Below are 17,897 nucleotides of genomic sequence, written 5' to 3' on the forward strand. Positions count from 1 at the left end.
CTTCCATTTCAGATGTCCCTGGCCCAGTTAGGAACTTGGAAGTCACTGAAACATTTGATGGTGAAGTTAGCCTTGCCTGGGAGGAACCAGAAAGTGATGGCGGTAGTAAAATCACTGGGTATGTTGTTGAAAGACGTGACATCAAGCGGAAGACCTGGATTTTGGCAACTGATCGTGCTGACAGTTGTGAATACACAGTGACTGGCCTTCAAAGGGGAGGAGTTGAGTATCTTTTCCGTGTGAGTGCGAAAAACAGAGTGGGCATCGGTGAGCCTGTTGAAACAGATAAGCCTGTGGAAGCAAAGAGCAGATTTGGTAAGAAAATAATTCATAATTATTTGGAAACTATCATTTGTTTAAGTTCTTTTGAACAGGAACACACTTTTTTTAATTCTCTTCCCACTTTGCAGATGTCCCAGGTCCTCCTCTCAATGTCCAAGTTGCTGAAGTAAACAGGTCTGGTGCAACTCTTACTTGGGAACCACCAGATTATGATGGAGGCTCTCCAATTACGGGCTATGTGATTGAATTACGTGACAGAGGTTCAATCAAGTGGGAACCAGCCATGACCACAGGAGCACATGAATTATCTGCAACCATAACTGATGTGGTGGAAAACAAAGAATACTTTTTCAGAGTCAGAGCTCAAAACCAGGTTGGAGTTGGCAAACCTAGTGCTTCTACACATGCAGTGAAGATTATGGATCCAATTGGTTAGTATGCAGGCAACAAGAAAATCTTTCCAAGTAACCTAGTGATATTTGTGCATAAAATAAGAGTACAGGAAAGGTTGCAACACCTGGAACAAAAGTCTGGTTTTAGGATTTAATTTCCTAGAAACCATTATATATGTCAGTTTGAGAAATTAGCAGTGTCAGAAAATGAGAATGGAAGTGTTATAAGCTCTAAATCAGGGGCCAATTTTCAATGAGGAAGGATCAACAGATATAACACTATAGACCACCTATTAGAAGACTATGGCCAGGATCTAGTAAGCAACCTTTGGCATACTCAAGGGCTTGCACATGTGCAAATTACCTTCTGTTTCTATAAACAGCATGTCCCCATGTCACATCACAAAGTACTTTGGACATTCCTCTTAGTTTCAAAACAGTAGATTGTTGTGGGCATGCAATGCCACTGTTTGAGGAACTCAAGTGTAACCCTCCTGGACTTGTGGGACAAGTTGCATAGTTTTTTGATTCTGGCCATTAGATATATTGTGCAAATTATTATGTTTTGCAGAAAGACCAAGTCCTCCCATTAACCTCAGTCATTCTGACCAAACTAAGGAATCTGTGAAACTTACATGGGAGCCCCCATTGAAAGATGGAGGCAGCCCAGTATTAGGTTACATTATTGAAAGACGTGAAGAGGACACCGACAACTGGATACGCTGCAATGCAAAGCTTGTACCTAATCTTACTTATAAGGTAGGCTATTTCTTTCTGAAGGAAAATGCTCACTAAGTTGTCTTTTTTTAAAAAAAATACTGATTATCAATTACAACAATTTCATCTGTCTTTGTAGGTAACTGGATTGAAACCTCTAGCCAGGTATTATTATAGAGTATCTGCAGAAAATGCTGCTGGTGTATCAGATCCAGCTGAAGCCATTGGACCACTGACTGCTGATGATCCTTATGGTAAGAAGAATTCTATTTTATTGATATGGTCAGCTACTTGAAAGAAAAGGTTGTGTGTGCCTTCATGGTATCTGAGACTATTAATGCTTATTAGTAAAAACAATGCTATAATGTATTGCTCTCATAAGCTACGGCTATGTTCACATTACCAGCTTAAAAGACAACTAGAATGTGCTTTTTCTCAATTTGGATCGAAGCTGGCTTGGGGGGAAATGCATCAAAATGCAGTATTTCATTAACAGGATAGATACAAGATCGATTTGGATTTTGGCTAACATTCTGGGTACATTGCTTCCCAAACCAGTGGTGGGAGCGCATTGGATGCAGAGTAAATGGGAGTGTGTACACAGCCTAGGTTTCCCACTCCCAGCAGTAACAGTCTAAAATGGATGGAGAACCTGTGGCCCTCTAGATGTTGCTGGACTCCAACTCCCATAAGCCTGGGCCAGCATGGCCAACAGCCAGGGATTATGGAAGTTGTAGTCAAACAATATCTGAAGGACAACAGGTTCTCTTTCCCTGGTCTAAAACATAAAACAGCCATACTGAAATGGAAGAAAACCTTTAACATTTTCTAGGTCTGGTATATATTTAATATTTGCCCCAAGGCAGCATTGCTAAAAAGTAGGCTGCCCCTTCAATCTATTATGAAAATAAACATGTCAAAATTAAAACTGTATTAAATTGAAATTTTAGTTGTATTTAAAATAGAGTAAGCTTTCCTACCAGCTTTCTATATTACCAATTTCATCAGATTACTAGGGGCTCCACCCCTGCCACTTCACTCACCATTCCCCTTACCATCACCAAAGCCTCCCTTTGCCCGGGTCAGCAAATCCCCCCTCCCCCTTCATGCCCCCACGGTTTGCCAAAACTCTGCCCCTTCCCCCAAAGGTCATTGGAACACCTTCCCTCGCCCCTCACAGGTGGGCAGACTTCCCCGCATGGGTTGTCAGACCTGCCCTCCTCCATGGGTCACCAGACCTCCCCTCCCTACTTTCCCCGCCCATGGTTCATGAGACTTCCCCTCCATTCTCCCTCCCATGGGTTGCCAGACATCCCCTCCCTCCTTCTCTTTCCCACAAGGGTTGATACATCTCCCCTCCCTCCTTCTCACTCCCACACAGGTCACCAGACCTTCCCTCCCTTCCAAGAAGCTCCCAGCCTCTCCTGCTGCTGGCACCGCTTCTGCACACCAGGCCTCTCTCGCTTCTGGCACCTCTGGCAAGCACCAGGCTTCTACCATTCCTGGTGCCACTGCCAAGCGCTGGGCCTCTCCCACTCTTGGTGCCTTCACTGAGTGCTGGGCCTCTCCCAATCCTGGCACTGCCACCACCTAGCAACAGGTTTTTCCCACTCCTGGCACCACAGCCTAGTACTGCTCTTCCCCATCTCCCGGCACCACCACTGAGTAACAGCTTAGTGCCGGGCCTCTCCCGCTCCCAGCAGCATGGCCTGGCTCCAGGCCTCTCTCACTCCCAGCACCACCTCAGCCTAGCACTGGGCCTCTCCTGCTGTCATGGCTGTGATCTAGCATCAGGCTTCTCCCGCTGCTGCTGCCTAGTACCAGGTTTCTCCCACTGCCACTGTGTCCTAACACTGGGCCTCTCCCTCTGCAGCCTAGTGCCAGGCCTCTCCCATTGCCACTGCCACCATGGCCTAGTGCTGGGCCTCTCCTGCTGCTGTTGCCGCTGCCAAACACCAGGTCTTGTGCCACCTCCTCTCCCCATTTTTTTTGTTTGATGCTTTGCCACTGCTCCCACACATCACAATGTGTGCCGTCATGTCAACATCTTCCAAAAATATAATATAGAGAGAGATAAAGTAGGACTGTTCTCAATAGATAAAACAGCTACTGTATCTGTAGTAATGTTTCCAGTGAGAATACATTTGACAGCAGTTGCCTTTTTAATGCTGTTGTAAATAATATTAATGTTTAAACTTTAATTGGCATAATTTGTGCTCGTTTTTCAGTTGGACCTACAATGGACTTAAGTGGATTTAAAGATGGGCTGGAAGTTATTGTCCCAGAGCCAATCAAAATACGTGTTCCTATCACTGGCTATCCAGTCCCAACTGCTACATGGTCTGTGGGTGACAAAGTTTTAGAAGAGGGTGGCCGAGTGAAAATTGAGACATCTGCAGCCTTTGCACAACTTGTTATTACTCCAAGTGAACGGCCAGACAAAGGCATTTATACCTTGAAATTAGAAAACCCTGTGTCATCTGTATCAGGAGAAATCAATGTTAATGTCATTGGTAAGCAATCAAATATATCCTGAAGAATTTTATTGTATAGTAACTGTATATAATGTTTTGTAAAAGACTAAGTGTATACAATCTGAAAGTTTCAGCAAGTCACCTTTTGTTATAAATAACACTAAACAACAGTGATTTATTTATTTTTTAAACTTTTATTCTGCCCTTCCTTCTAAAGAGGCCCAGGATGGCAGTTCCCATTCTATCATTTTATTATGAAATGTAATACAAGAGAGGCCATTGTTTTTAACAATGAACAGTGCAACCCTAACCATGTTTACTCAGAAGTAAGCCCCCTGGAATTCAATTGGCCCTAGTCGTTATTTTTTAACTAGACGCATGGCCTAAAAGCCAAAGGTATAACCAAAAAAACAGCCTTTTATCAAAGAAATAATTAGTATATATTATAACTGGTTTATAATCTAATATATTATTTTTAGCTCGCCCAAGTGCACCAAGAGAACTAAAAGTTGCAGATATATCTAGGAACACAGTCCAATTAACGTGGGAACCACCTGAAAATGATGGAGGAAGCCCATTGACTGGCTATCTTATTGAAAAACGTGAAGTGAGCCGCAAAACATGGATCAAAGTGAGTTTTTTTAAGAAAACATCTATGTCTTCAGTATATATTGCTGAAGATTGTATGAAATATTCTTGTACTTGCTATGAAAAAAAATCTGTAATTACTCTCATGTTTTTAGGTTATTGACAATGTCCTTGACCAAGAGTTCACTGTACCAGATCTTGCCCAAGGAAAAGAATATTTGTTCAAAGTTTCAGCATGCAACAAATGTGGACCAGGAGAACCTGCCTACATTGATGAACCTGTTAACATGTCAGCACCTGCTAGTGAGTTTTCTTAATTATTCATACTAATTTTGTATATCTGTAGTTTGCAAAATACCTCATGCTAAGTGACATGAGTTGGCATGTCTGTTGGGAGAAAACAAGGAACAAATTTTGAATCAACAGTGGTTTTGTACAGCTCACCTGAAGCTTGGATTCAAAGATGTAGAAGTGGAACTCTGCTTATGCAACAGGCTCTTACATGCCCTTTTCTGCATTGCAGCCCTCTGTACCCCCTGAATAGCTGCTACTTAATACTGGGGAACTCCCCAGAATTATGTGGTATATGGTGCCCAGGGCTGGTCTGGGAAAGGAGAATTGACAGAAATCAGAGAGCAACATTGTACAGGTGGAAGTGTCTTTCCTTTTGTCAGGGCACTGTTGGATCCAAACCAATGTGAGAAGAGGGCCCCAAAGACAGCAAATAATTTTAAAAAGCATAAGACATACTATATAGAATCTTATACATGTCCTTTTTTTCTCCTTACAGCGGTACCTGATCCACCAGAGAATGTTAAATGGAGGGATCCAACATCTAAGTCCATTTTCCTTACGTGGGATCCACCTAAATATGATGGTGGTTCACGTATCAAAGGGTATATTGTTGAAAAATGTCAGCGTGGCACTGACAAATGGGAGCCCTGTGGTGAACCAGTCACTGAGACAAAGTAAGAATTTTTAGTTAGGAATAAATGTTTCACAAATGAAATGGTTGCATTTAACGATGCAACACACTAAAACTGTTTTATAATTAACAGAATGGAAGTAACAAACCTTAAAGAAGGGGAATGGTATGCTTATCGTGTTAAGGCTCTGAATAGGCAAGGAGCAAGTAAACCAAGCAAGCCAACAGATGACATCCAGGCAGTGGACACAAAGGGTAATTGTTGATTTCCCAATATGACTTAATTTGTACTCTTGAAAACAGTGGTGGGTGTGTTTCTGTTGTTCACAGATTTGTTTATAAAATGTGCAGTTGTACATATGATATATGTAAACCACATAGAAGCCATTCTTGGCATATAAATAGTATATAAATCAATAAATAAAAATAATCATTCTTTTAACAATACCTTAATTCTCTCAAACCAGAGGCCCCAGAGATTTTCCTAGATGTGAAACTGCTTGCTGGAATCACTGTCAAAGCTGGAACTAAAATAGAGCTGCCAGCAAGAATAAATGGAAAGCCTGACCCACAGGTTACCTGGACAAAAGCTGAACATATCCTGAGACCTGATAAAAGAATATCTATTGAATCCAAACCTAACCACTCCACAGTCACAATAACAGACAGCAAGAGAAGTGACAGTGGCACCTATATTATTGAAGCTGTAAATACAAGCGGTCGGGCAACAGCTACAGTTGAAGTTAATGTTCTAGGTATGTTTTGTTTTCATACAAATAACTTTCAATGTTTACCTGAATTAATATTTGAATAGAAGAGGCTCAAAGTATTGTTATGTTTCCACAGATAAGCCTGGTCCACCAGCTGCGTTCGATGTATCCGATATTACAAATGTATCTTGTGTTTTGACTTGGAATCCTCCGAGAGATGATGGTGGCTCCAAAATCACAAACTATGTTCTAGAACAAAGAGCTACAGATAGTGAAATATGGCACAAACTGTCATCCACTATTAAAGAAACGAACTTCAAAGTTACAAACCTAACACCTCATAAAGAGTACATCTTCAGAGTCAGTGCAGAAAACATGTATGGAATTGGAGAACCAGCCCAGTCCATTCCTGTTATTGCTAAATATTCATTTGGTAAGTCCATTCACTTGACAAGAAGGTCCACTTGTCACAGTTGGCTACCAAAGGAGGCTGCTGGAAAGCATAATGTGGAAGCCACTCCAAATGGTGTCATTTCATAGGTACCACCATCATGTTGTTTGTCTCCATGTTATCACTGATGGTATAGATATAAGCCATAAACTGCTTGCCAAGTGGAGTAGGCAGCAACCATACAGAGACAGTTTCAAGCAGCCTCCGCGTGGCAGCTATTTTATTAGAAGTGGCACTTATTGCTACAGGTGAGTCCTCTTTCATTTGCATAAAAGTTGCAAATATATGAATATTGCCATTTTTACTTCTTTGTTCAGATCCACCAGGGCCTCCAACACGAGTTCAGCCTGTTGAGATCACTAAAGATTCTGTAACATTAACTTGGGCTGAACCAGATGACGATGGTGGCAGCCCTATCACTGGTTATTGGGTTGAACGGTTTGACCCTGATCAAGATAAATGGATACGATGCAATAAAATACCAGTTAAAGATACAACATTCAAGTAAGATCATTATGTTTCATTTTTTCTGTAAACAGGGAACTAGACTGAGAAGAAATTTGACATTTGTTTTTAAACAAACAGTTGACTTTTATATACTCTTGAATCCCTCACATATTAGAATAAAAAATAGCTGGTGTTCTGTAATAGCATCAAATAATTGTATTGCTGCCCATCTGTCGGGAATGGCATTCCCGCCAAGGCGGGGGCGTGTTTGCCACCACCCCACATTGGCAGAAGGCTCGGGAACATTCCCGAAGGGTTCAAAATTGCATCATGTGGGGCCCCTGGCGCCAATCCAAGTAAGGGGGGAGCAGGGCATATAAGCCAGCTCCTCCCTCAAATCTTGCCTCTCTTTTGCCTTGCGGCACCCCCCCTCCCTGATCAGTATGAGCTTTGCTAGTCGCCAGTTGGGGCTGAGTAGGAATTTTGGGGGGGATGCTGATTTCAGCATCCCTTTCGTTTTGCCTACTCCATACTGCTGGGATTTGATATAATTGGCTGAAAGGGGGGATTTGGTTTGTTTCACTTTGGCTGGTGAGGGCAGCTGAGGAAGGTGGGGTACAAAAATAGGTGACTGAGGCATTGTATTAAAGGGCACTCACTAGGGAACCGCCAGTCAGGCGTGGCTGGTGGGGATCTTGGGGGTGTCCTACCAACTTGCGCATCAGAATGAATGCCTGTACGGCGGGGCCGGGGTGCGGAGGTGGAAACGCGTGATTGACTCTACTGGTAAGGAGGGATAATTTCACCCACATACTTTGCTAGGGAGTCATGGTCTGTAGAGACTGACATGCCCAGTGAACTGGAGGGATAAATCCCTCTCAGCTAGGTATCCTCACCTGCCCGAAGTAGATTTAATTTGGTAATTGGCAGAAATTGGATTTAATATATAATTGTTATATTTTAAATAAATATAAAGTTGTTCCATAACTGTGTCACGAGTCTTCTTTGGTGCAGTGGCAATGCTTTGATTTGGATTCCTGCATTGAGCAGGGGGTTGGACTTGATGGCCTTATAGGCTGCTTCCAACTCTACTATTCTATGATTCTATGATCTTTTGGATCTATAGCAGCCAGTGAAAATATCCTTTCCCAAGCTCTGTTCATAGCCATCCACCAATGCCACACAGGAGCCACTGAATAGGCAAACTGCACTATGGTATAGATTATCATCAACACTGTAGCACCAATTTCTGCTGTTGAACCAGTAGTGGAGTTGTGACTTCCAAGGTGTTTCTGTCACTGCAGCAGCTCATTGGATTAGTGCTAGTATGAGAACTTCTTAAAGATTAATGTCGCCTTCTGTCTTTTGAACTCCCAGTAATTTGAATTACTAATACAAACTAGGGATATTTCTCACCAAGTATTGTTTGCTGTCTCCAAAATGACATCTTTACTGTTCTGTATATTAGCTCACAATGTTAGCCAGTACCTATAAGAAGTTGTCTGATTTATTAATCTTGGTTACTGTCCTGTTACAAACCCAATGGTTAAAAGCATTGGTCAGATTATGAACATAGATCTTCAGCAAGGCACTAAGAGATCATTTTAAAATTATTTATCCTTAGAATTTTAATTAAAAAATATAATATTTACTGACAAATAATATAGAGATACCAACTATAATACTCCTCTCCAATGCCTGGGGCTCTGCAATGTTACAGTGATAGGAAAGTCCTTTAACATGCAAAAGCTCTATGTTTGGATCAGATCCTTCATGCAGACAAGGAATCCCTGGATTGGAGTGATAGAGGATCATTGTACATACATGGTCTATACGATACAAATGTATTAATTTTTCTTCTTCACATCTGTGGGAGAACATATACATGGTATATACTTGTGTTGATACAAATGTTTAATTTTACCATTGAATAGTATTCAGTATTAAAAATACATTTAATGCATTATCGTCATTATTAGGGTTAAAGGTCTCACAAACCATAAGAAGTACAAGTTCCGAGTAGCAGCAGAGAATCTTGCTGGGCCAGGAAAACCAAGCAAAGCGACAGATGCAATCTTAGTGAAGGATCCCATTGGTAGGAAAACATTTTTCTTAGAATAATTTTATAATTTATTCCAATTCATAATGCTGGCTTTTGAGATCTAAATTATCCATTTATGTTTAGATCCCCCATGGCCTCCTGGAAAACCAACTGTGAAAGATGTTGCCAAGACGTCATGCTTCCTGAACTGGACAAAGCCAGAACATGATGGTGGTGCTAAGATTGAGTCATATGTAATTGAATTGTTAAAGACTGGAACAGATGAGTGGGTAAGAGTGGCTGAAGGAGTTCCTATGACAGAACACTTCCTCAAAGGACTTATGGAGAAACAAGAATACTCCTTCCGAGTCAGGGCTGTGAACAAAGCTGGAGAAAGTGAGCCTAGCGAGCCCAGCGATCCGGTGTTATTCAAGGAAAGACTGAGTAAGTAGCTCATTGCATTCTATAGGAGAGTTTCTCCTTCAGATCCCCAAAATATCAGAAAACCACTCCTCAGTAACTCAGAGCAGGGGTTTCAGTGCGGCTGTTCCTGCTCTGTTGAACAGCATTCCTGTTGAGATACAAGTGCCCACTATCTGTACTTTCTGGAAACAATTTAAGATTTTGTTTCAACAAGCTTTTAAGGTTTAAGGCCTTGGGTATTCATTTAGTATTGTTTTAAACCTATCCTCAGTAATTTTTGTAGTTTTTAAAACTATTTTAGCTGTTTTTATCATATGTTTCTAAATTGTCTTCACACACATGGAAAAGATGATTCACAAATCAATAATAAAATTAAGTAGGTCTTCATTAGAACAATGGCATATGTTAAGAATGCAGTGGAAATATTAAGACACATTCAAATTAATCATAACTATTTTGCTTTAATATTGTTATAGATCCTCCTTCACCACCTCGATGGCTTGAGGTCATTAATATCACTAAAAACACTGCAGACCTTAAATGGACAGTACCAGAACGAGACGGGGGGTCCCCTATTACAAATTATATTGTTGAAAAGAGAGATGTACGGCGGAAAGGCTGGCAGACTGTTGATACTACAGTTAAGGACACCAAATATACCGTGACTCCACTAACAGAAGGCTCTCTGTATGTATTCCGTGTGGCTGCAGAAAATGCAGTAGGACAGAGTGACTATTGTGAAATTGAAGACTCGGTTCTTGCTAAAGACACCTTCAGTAAGTTTTCAGAGCACACATTCAGAATTCAGCTTCAACAAACTAGGTCATGGTTTTAAATTTTGGTTTTCCTAATATTAATATCATGTATTTTAGCTACCCCTGGAGCACCATATGCACTTACACCAGTTGAAGTGACAAAGAGACATGTCGACTTAAAATGGGAACCGCCTAAGAATGATGGTGGCAGACCAATTCAACGGTAAAAGAGCATTATTTTTAATACTTTTGGTTTGGGTTCTATTTACAATTGAGTAGTGTATACATCTTGTTAAAGAAAAATAAATAAACACACACACAATATGTTGGGGAAAAACATAAAATCAGTAGAGAGAGGTAACTGATTTCTAAAGATTCTAAATGCAGAGTCCCCAGTTCCAGAAAACAATGGGAAATTCAAGTAAGGTATGGAAAACTAGGAAGAAGCAGGGAAAGTAAACAGCAGCCCAACAAAGATGACCACTTTCCCAAGCGATGAGGTTGTCTATCATGGATTTACTCAGTCATCTGTATTAAAAGAAGTGTGATGTTGTTTTTCCCCCTAGAATGCACTATAATGTTTGGTAAAGGTAACGGTCTTTCCCACATTAACCACATTATGAACTGGTCATCTGTATTCCCCAAGGGTAAGAGTGGTATCTTGAAAATGAACTAGAAAGCTATAGAAAGTGAAGTAATTTGTAAAAAGAATATGAAATACAGCAACTGCATCCAAAAAACTATAGGATAAAAACAAGCTTAGTAAGACTGACATTAATTTGGTAGATAATAACATTATTAAAGGAATTAATGCTAGTGATATTAATGAAAGAGAAAGCGCCCTTGTATATACTAATGTGCATACCAAGCCATTCCACATTTGCAGATCTCTGAACACTGGGACAAGGCAGACAGAGAATTCTGCATGCAATACAGTGACTTAGAATGAGGAACAAAGTATGCAGTGATGTTTAGTATGGTCATCATATACATTTATTATTTATTGCATGGATAATGTTTTGTACCTAAATGATTGATTTGTTTTTAATTTAATTCTACCTGATTTAATTGTATGGATTCATGCACCTTATAAACATCTCTTCTTCATGCAGATACGTTATTGAAAAGAAAGAGAAGCTTGGCACACGCTGGGTGAAAGCTGGCAAGACAGCAGGACCTGACTGTCATTTCAGAGTAACTGATGTCATTGAAGGCACAGAGGTGCAATTCCAGGTCCGTGCTGAAAATGAAGCTGGCTGTGGTCATCCCAGCGAACCAACCGACATCCTGCCAATTGAAGATCCAACAAGTGAGTTACCGTGAAAATTACAATCAGTGAAATATATGTTGTTATGCCAAACAGAATGATAGAAAATAACTTTAATTTTCCATTTTGGCAGGCCCTCCTTCACCACCTCTGGATTTGCACGTGACAGATGCAAGCAGAAAACACATTTCAATTGCATGGAAACCACCAGAGAAAAATGGAGGCAGTCCTATAATTGGATACAATATTGAACTCTGTGAAGCAGGAACTGAAAAATGGATGAGAATAAATTCTCGGCCAGTCAAAGATTTGAAATACAAAGCAGAAGAAGGCATTGCACCTGACAAGGAATATGTTCTCAGGGTCAGAGCTGTCAATGCTATAGGAGCTAGTGATCCATCAGATATATCAGAAAATGTTGTAGCCAAAGATCCAGATTGTGAGTATATTTCTTTTCAATACAATCACAAACTAAATGAAAAATTGTAAAACTGCTTTGGCACACTAATTGAAGTTATTTTTTTCTGGGCTTTTTTTTTTAAAAAACAGGTAATCCAACTGTTGATCTAAAGACTACAGACCTTATTGTGGTTGAAGGTGAAAAGTTAAGGATCCCTGTTCCTTTCAGAGCTGTCCCGTCTCCAACCATTTCATGGCATAAAAGTGGGAAGGAGCTGAAGGCAGGTGACCGAACAACAATGAAGAGCGACTACTCCTCTGCCTTGCTGGAAGTAACAAATGCTGTCCATGCTGATGCTGGTGTTTACACTATTACTTTGGAAAATAGATTGGGTTCAACAACTGGTACAGTCAATGTCAAAGTGATAGGTAATTTATTTTTCTTATACTAGCAGACATGTTAGTTAGACATAATAGGCAACAGATGGCAAGATGATCAGTTCATGGCTACTTAACTGATACATGTAACATAAGACAACGCTGATATCTATCTGTGGTAGGTATCTGTCAACCTGAGGAATTGTAGATTTCATACATATGACTGGTCTCCAATGTTTATTATTCATATGACTTGTGCACGCACATATATATATATATAAGTTTTCAAGTCAATTGTTATCTACTTAATTAAATGCTGCGTGTGTATATATTCTTTTTCAATTAGGTGTGCCTGGACAGTGCAATAGTATTAAGGCAAGTGAAGTTACTAAAAATTCATGCAAACTGACCTGGGAACCTCCAGAGTTTGATGGCAATACTCCCATTTTACATTATGTGCTGGAGCGAAGAGAAGCTGGTCGGAGAACATACATACCAGTGATGTCTGGTGAGAACAAATTGGCATGGAATGTAAAGGATCTGATACCAAATGCTGAATACTACTTCCGTGTCAAAGCTGTTAATAAAATTGGAGGAGGTGAATACCTTGAACTGAGAAATCCAGTGATTGCAGAAGATCCAAAGCGTAAGTTTTTATGTCATTGGGTAATCACCAAGCCTGAAAAATGCTAAATGATTCCTCTTTGCCTTTTATATATACATTTCCTTTTTAATTTTCAATATACAGAGCGTCCAGATCCACCTGTTGATCTTGAGGTCCATAATCCAACATCAAAGTCAGTAACACTCACATGGAAACCTCCATTGTATGATGGAGGAACCAAAATTATGGGCTACGTTTTGGAAAAGTTAGTTAAAGGAGGAGACAAGTGGGAAAGATGCAATGACTTTTTGGTTCCTCTTTTGACTTCTCCTGTAAAAGGACTTGAGGAAGGCAAAGAATATCAGTTCCGTGTCCGTGCAGAAAATGCTGCCGGTGTCAGTGAACCTTCTAATATTACTCCTCTGGTGAAAGCAGTGGATCCCACTGGTACGTTTTGCAAACTTCCCCCTCCCACCTGCCTATTCATTTTTAATATGAAAATTCTGTTCTGTGCTACAGTATCAAATGTAAACTAAAACCATATTTTAATTGTTTCAGAGGCTCCAACAGTTTTCCTTGCCACTAGTTTGCAAGCTGGCCTTGAGGTGAAGCAAGGGACTGAGATTCCACTTGAAGCACATATTTCAGGATCCCCTTACCCAACCATCACTTGGTTATGGAATGAGGAAGTTATTAGACCAGAAGAAATTAAGAAAAGAGTTACCAAGTATACTAGGAAGAAGAAAGGTGAAGTTGAAGAAGACGTCCCTTTCCACTTGTCCCTGCCAGAGCGTTTGAACATTGACAATAGCAGACAAGGAGAGTCTTTGGTGGTTGTTCGGGATTCAATCAGAGCAGACCATGGCACATATACTATCCGAGTTGAAAATGATCATGGGGTTGCAAAAGCTTCATGTGAAGTCAATGTGTTAGGTATGTCCTTATGTGTATGATACAGTTTTCTTCAAAATGTATGAAGTGATATGTGCGAACTGGTGCTCATCATTTTTATTTTAAAAACAGATACACCTGGACCACCGATCAACTTTGTTTTTGAAGACATTCGGAAAAATTCAGTTACTTGCAAGTGGGATCCTCCTCTTGATGATGGTGGAAGTGAAATATTGAATTATGTCCTAGAAAAGAAAGACAACACAAAGGCTGAAATTGGCTGGGTTACTGTCACTTCAACACTTAGGCATTGCAAATATAATGTGCCCAAACTCATTGAAGGAAAGGAATATGTCTTCCGTGTGAAAGCTGAGAACAGAGTAGGAGCTGGACCTCCATGTCTTTCAAAACCTGTTGTAGCTAAAGATCCATTCAGTAAGTCTTGTACTCCATGTGTTTCATTTTCCCCAAAGGCACTGCATAAACAATAATTTTACACTCATATTGCACTTCAATGTTAAAACTTTAATTTTATAATAAACCAGCAGAAAAACCTTGTGGAGAGAGATGGCTCAATTACATCTCCTGATTATTGGATCTGAGTGCAACTGCTTAAAAAAATTGCTAGGTTAATGCAAGCTAGTTGGCAGTAAAACTTGTCATATCAAACTTGTATGTTCTGTTCTCTCTTCTTTTCTGGAATCAACATGAAGTAAGCATAAGTATTATATCTTTGAGATACATGGGTATACTGATCAGGAAAAAAATCAAAAGCAAATTTTTGAAGTACCCACCAGTACAAGTAAATTGAGCAGCAATTCATACATTCATACATGCAAAGTGGAAAAAGAATTGTGAAAGACACTTTTCTTCTTTCCATGTTCACGTCTATGAATCTACCTTCTATTCTATATCAGTCTGAAGCATGCATATCTATACAGTTAGGGTGTTACACAGATAAATATTTATATGTTGCAAACTGCACTGAAGTCAGCTTAGTTACATTGGTACATGTGCTTTCTGAGCAAAAGGCTAAATTTTACTACACATGAGGGGCTCTGAATTCGATTAAAGGAGTCCTGGTGGAACCAGCCATTTCTCCCATCTAACTCCCCAAGTTTTGGTGCTAGTTTGCCCCCTTGTGTAATAAAGATAGAAACATATAATGGCTAATTTAGTAGCTCTCAGAGCTTTGTGCATACCATGGACTGCAAAAAAGATGAATAATTGGGTGTTGGAACAAATTAAACCAGAACTATCACTAGAAGCTGCAATGATGAAACTGAGGTTATACTTTGGATACATAATAAGAAGACATGATTCACTAGAAAAGACATTAATGCTGGGGAAAACAGAAGGGAGTAGAAAAAGAGGAAGGCCAAACAAGAGATGGATTGATTCCATAAAGGAAGCCACAGACCTGAACTTACAAGATCTGAACAGGGTGGTTCACGACAGATGCTATTGGAGGTCACTGATTTATAGGGTCGTCATAAGTCGTGATTGACTTGAAGGCACATTACAACAACAGGATGCAATCCTACGCACTTTTACCTGGGAGTAAGTATGACTGAAATCATAGGGCTTATTTTCAACTGTGAATAAGATTGGGCTAAATATTGCAACTGAAGCCTCAAAGTAAAGATATGGTACAGGAGAACAGTTGATCCACTTCAAATTTAGCCTTCTAGGTTATGATGCAGATATTCTCTCCATTTAACAAATTAAATTTCTATATGATTTGGTATGACTCATTAAAATCTGCATTTTCCTTTTTATAGGTCCTCCTGATGCACCTGATAAACCTCAAGTAGAGGACCCAACCAACAGTAGTCTGTTGGTTAAATGGAATGAGCCTAAAGACAATGGTAGCCCCATTTTGGGATACTGGATTGAAAAGCGTGAAATCAATGGAACCCACTGGGCTCGTGTGAATAAAGATCGTGTGAATGCCCTGGAAATGAGGGTTGAAGGACTTTTGGAAGGGCTAACTTATGTTTTTAGAGTTTGTGCTGAAAATGCAGCTGGCCCTGGCAAATTCAGTCCCCCTTCAGATCCTAAAATTGCACAAGATCCAATATGTAAGTTATTAAAAACACAGTATTACCACTAAGTTTGGGAAGAGAAGTTTTAAACGTCTATTCATACCTATATATTAAAGTCTATTAATATATATATATATATATATATGTTTACTTTTTTTAGTGCCACCTGGTCCACCCATTCCAAGAATTGTTGATACAAGCTCAACATCTATTGACCTAGAATGGGATGCTCCACTATACAATGGGGGTAGTGAAATCACTGGTTATTATGTTTACAAGCAGTTTGTGGGATCAAATGAGTGGTCCCGCTGCACAGAGAGACCTATTAAGGTCCGAAGCTATATGGTTAAAGGAATAAGAGAAGGCGCAGATTACAAACTTCGTGTCACTGCTCTAAATATTGCTGGGGAAGGACCTCCTGGAGAAACAGAGCCTATAACAGTTGCAGAACCTCAAGGTACTGTGGTGATGTAATTTAAAAAGAAATCTAATGTGGAATAGTTTATGAGACTATTAATTAATTAATTATTTCTCTTTTTCCATATACAGAACCTCCCACTGTTGAACTGGATGTTTCTGTCAAAGCAGGTGTTCAGATATTGGCAGGTCAAACTCTTAGACTTCCTGCTGTTGTTACTGGTCGCCCTAAGCCTACAATTGTATGGACTTTAGAGGATGGGGAAATTGACAAAGAGCGAGTTGTCATTGAAAATGTTGGCACTTCATCTGAACTGATTATAAAAAATGCACTCAGAAAAGACCATGGACGATATGTGATTACTGCAACTAACGAAAGTGGTTCTAAATTTGCTGCAACCAGGGTAGAAGTATTTGGTAAGAAATACTACATACAGGGAAATGATTAGATTAAAAAAATGTGTTCTTTAATTACATCTCATGTCTTCTTTTCCAGATGTTCCTGGACCAGTTACTGACTTGCATCCTGTAGTGGTAAATAGAAAGATGTGTCTACTTAACTGGGATGATCCCAAAGATGATGGAGGAAGTGAAATCATAGGTTTCATTGTAGAAAGGAAAGATGCTAAAATGCATACCTGGAGACTAGCTGTAGACACAGAGAGATCAAAGTGTGATATTACTGGTCTTGTTGAAGGGCAAGAATACAAGTTCCGTGTATTCGCCAAGAACAAGTTTGGCTGTGGTCCACCTGTTGAACTGGGACCTCTCCTTGCTGTTGACCCCAAAGGTAAAAGTTATTGTATTGCTATAAACCATCAGAACACTTTGCAACAGAGGATTTTTTTTCTTTTAATTTCAACTTTAAAAATAATAAAAATATTTCATTATATCCTTTTAAAATAACAATAATAATTCCAATATCCAAAAGTGCTTCCTTGCAGTTTAACCCAGAGCAGTTTCTTGAAAGGGGACTTTTCTAGAGTAGGAGAACTGATTCACCATGCCTAATACCTGCAATCCAGTCTTGGGTTGTGCTGATTGCTCCTGGTCTAGATGGTATATTGAGCTCAAGCAGGTTCAACACAGGTAGCACAAAGAGAGTGACTTGCAGAAAGATACCCTTATTATTTTGTATATAACCCTTCAGGTATCTGTTCATTAACATATTTTAGATGAGCATGCATAATAAAGAACTGAACTATAAGTATACAGGGAATATTAATTTATCCTAGTGGCCTAGGAAACAATAAAAAACGTTTAGATGTTTCATATAAACATGTTCACAGAGACATAAACATGCTCCACTATAGAGATGACATAATGGATATCAATATGTATAATAATCAGATTTGAAATTCCAACAATGGAAGTTTCAAGGGATTATCATGCAAATATTGACAAAAAATGCTTCCTAAAGAGAAATGGAATGTTATTATGATACTGTTTTCAAACAGTGATTAATATTCAATTTCCAGCTCTCATTCATAGAAGCTCCTGATATCTGAGGACTGATTCTGTCAATGTATTTCTCCTGTGGAGCCCCATTTGGAATGAAAAGCATGACGGGATGCACATGGAAAATGCTACATGAAAACTGAAAATCTAATGCTTTCCATGTACATTTCTGCATGGGAATATTCCAAAAAACATTCACACCACAAGGATAAAACGTTGCATGGGAAGAGGCT

The 17,897-nt window shown here is 39.7% G+C and overlaps 1 protein-coding gene across 23 annotated transcripts in view; it reads left to right on the plus strand.

Moving 5' to 3' along the window:
- The window catches only part of TTN (titin), a 359,167-nt gene that overhangs the window by 254,157 nt on the left and 87,113 nt on the right, over positions 1–17,897 (plus strand). For all 23 annotated transcript variants that reach the window (XM_061608344.1, XM_061608325.1, XM_061608332.1 and 20 more), the window contains 27 exons: positions 13–315; positions 411–713; positions 1,246–1,433; positions 1,531–1,645; positions 3,620–3,904; positions 4,345–4,496; positions 4,609–4,756; positions 5,244–5,421; positions 5,512–5,633; positions 5,846–6,133; positions 6,225–6,521; positions 6,857–7,043; positions 8,966–9,081; positions 9,172–9,471; positions 9,927–10,226; positions 10,323–10,428; positions 11,318–11,514; positions 11,606–11,911; positions 12,022–12,300; positions 12,596–12,895; positions 12,998–13,300; positions 13,412–13,786; positions 13,877–14,179; positions 15,526–15,825; positions 15,950–16,246; positions 16,339–16,623; positions 16,703–16,996. In XM_061608344.1, coding sequence (XP_061464328.1) covers positions 13–315; positions 411–713; positions 1,246–1,433; positions 1,531–1,645; positions 3,620–3,904; positions 4,345–4,496; positions 4,609–4,756; positions 5,244–5,421; positions 5,512–5,633; positions 5,846–6,133; positions 6,225–6,521; positions 6,857–7,043; positions 8,966–9,081; positions 9,172–9,471; positions 9,927–10,226; positions 10,323–10,428; positions 11,318–11,514; positions 11,606–11,911; positions 12,022–12,300; positions 12,596–12,895; positions 12,998–13,300; positions 13,412–13,786; positions 13,877–14,179; positions 15,526–15,825; positions 15,950–16,246; positions 16,339–16,623; positions 16,703–16,996 — 6,627 coding nt within the window. The remainder of the gene's footprint in view (positions 1–12; positions 316–410; positions 714–1,245; positions 1,434–1,530; positions 1,646–3,619; positions 3,905–4,344; positions 4,497–4,608; positions 4,757–5,243; positions 5,422–5,511; positions 5,634–5,845; positions 6,134–6,224; positions 6,522–6,856; positions 7,044–8,965; positions 9,082–9,171; positions 9,472–9,926; positions 10,227–10,322; positions 10,429–11,317; positions 11,515–11,605; positions 11,912–12,021; positions 12,301–12,595; positions 12,896–12,997; positions 13,301–13,411; positions 13,787–13,876; positions 14,180–15,525; positions 15,826–15,949; positions 16,247–16,338; positions 16,624–16,702; positions 16,997–17,897) is intronic.

Source organism: Rhineura floridana, chromosome 2, assembly GCF_030035675.1.
Source record: "Rhineura floridana isolate rRhiFlo1 chromosome 2, rRhiFlo1.hap2, whole genome shotgun sequence".
NCBI lineage: Eukaryota > Metazoa > Chordata > Lepidosauria > Squamata > Rhineuridae > Rhineura > Rhineura floridana.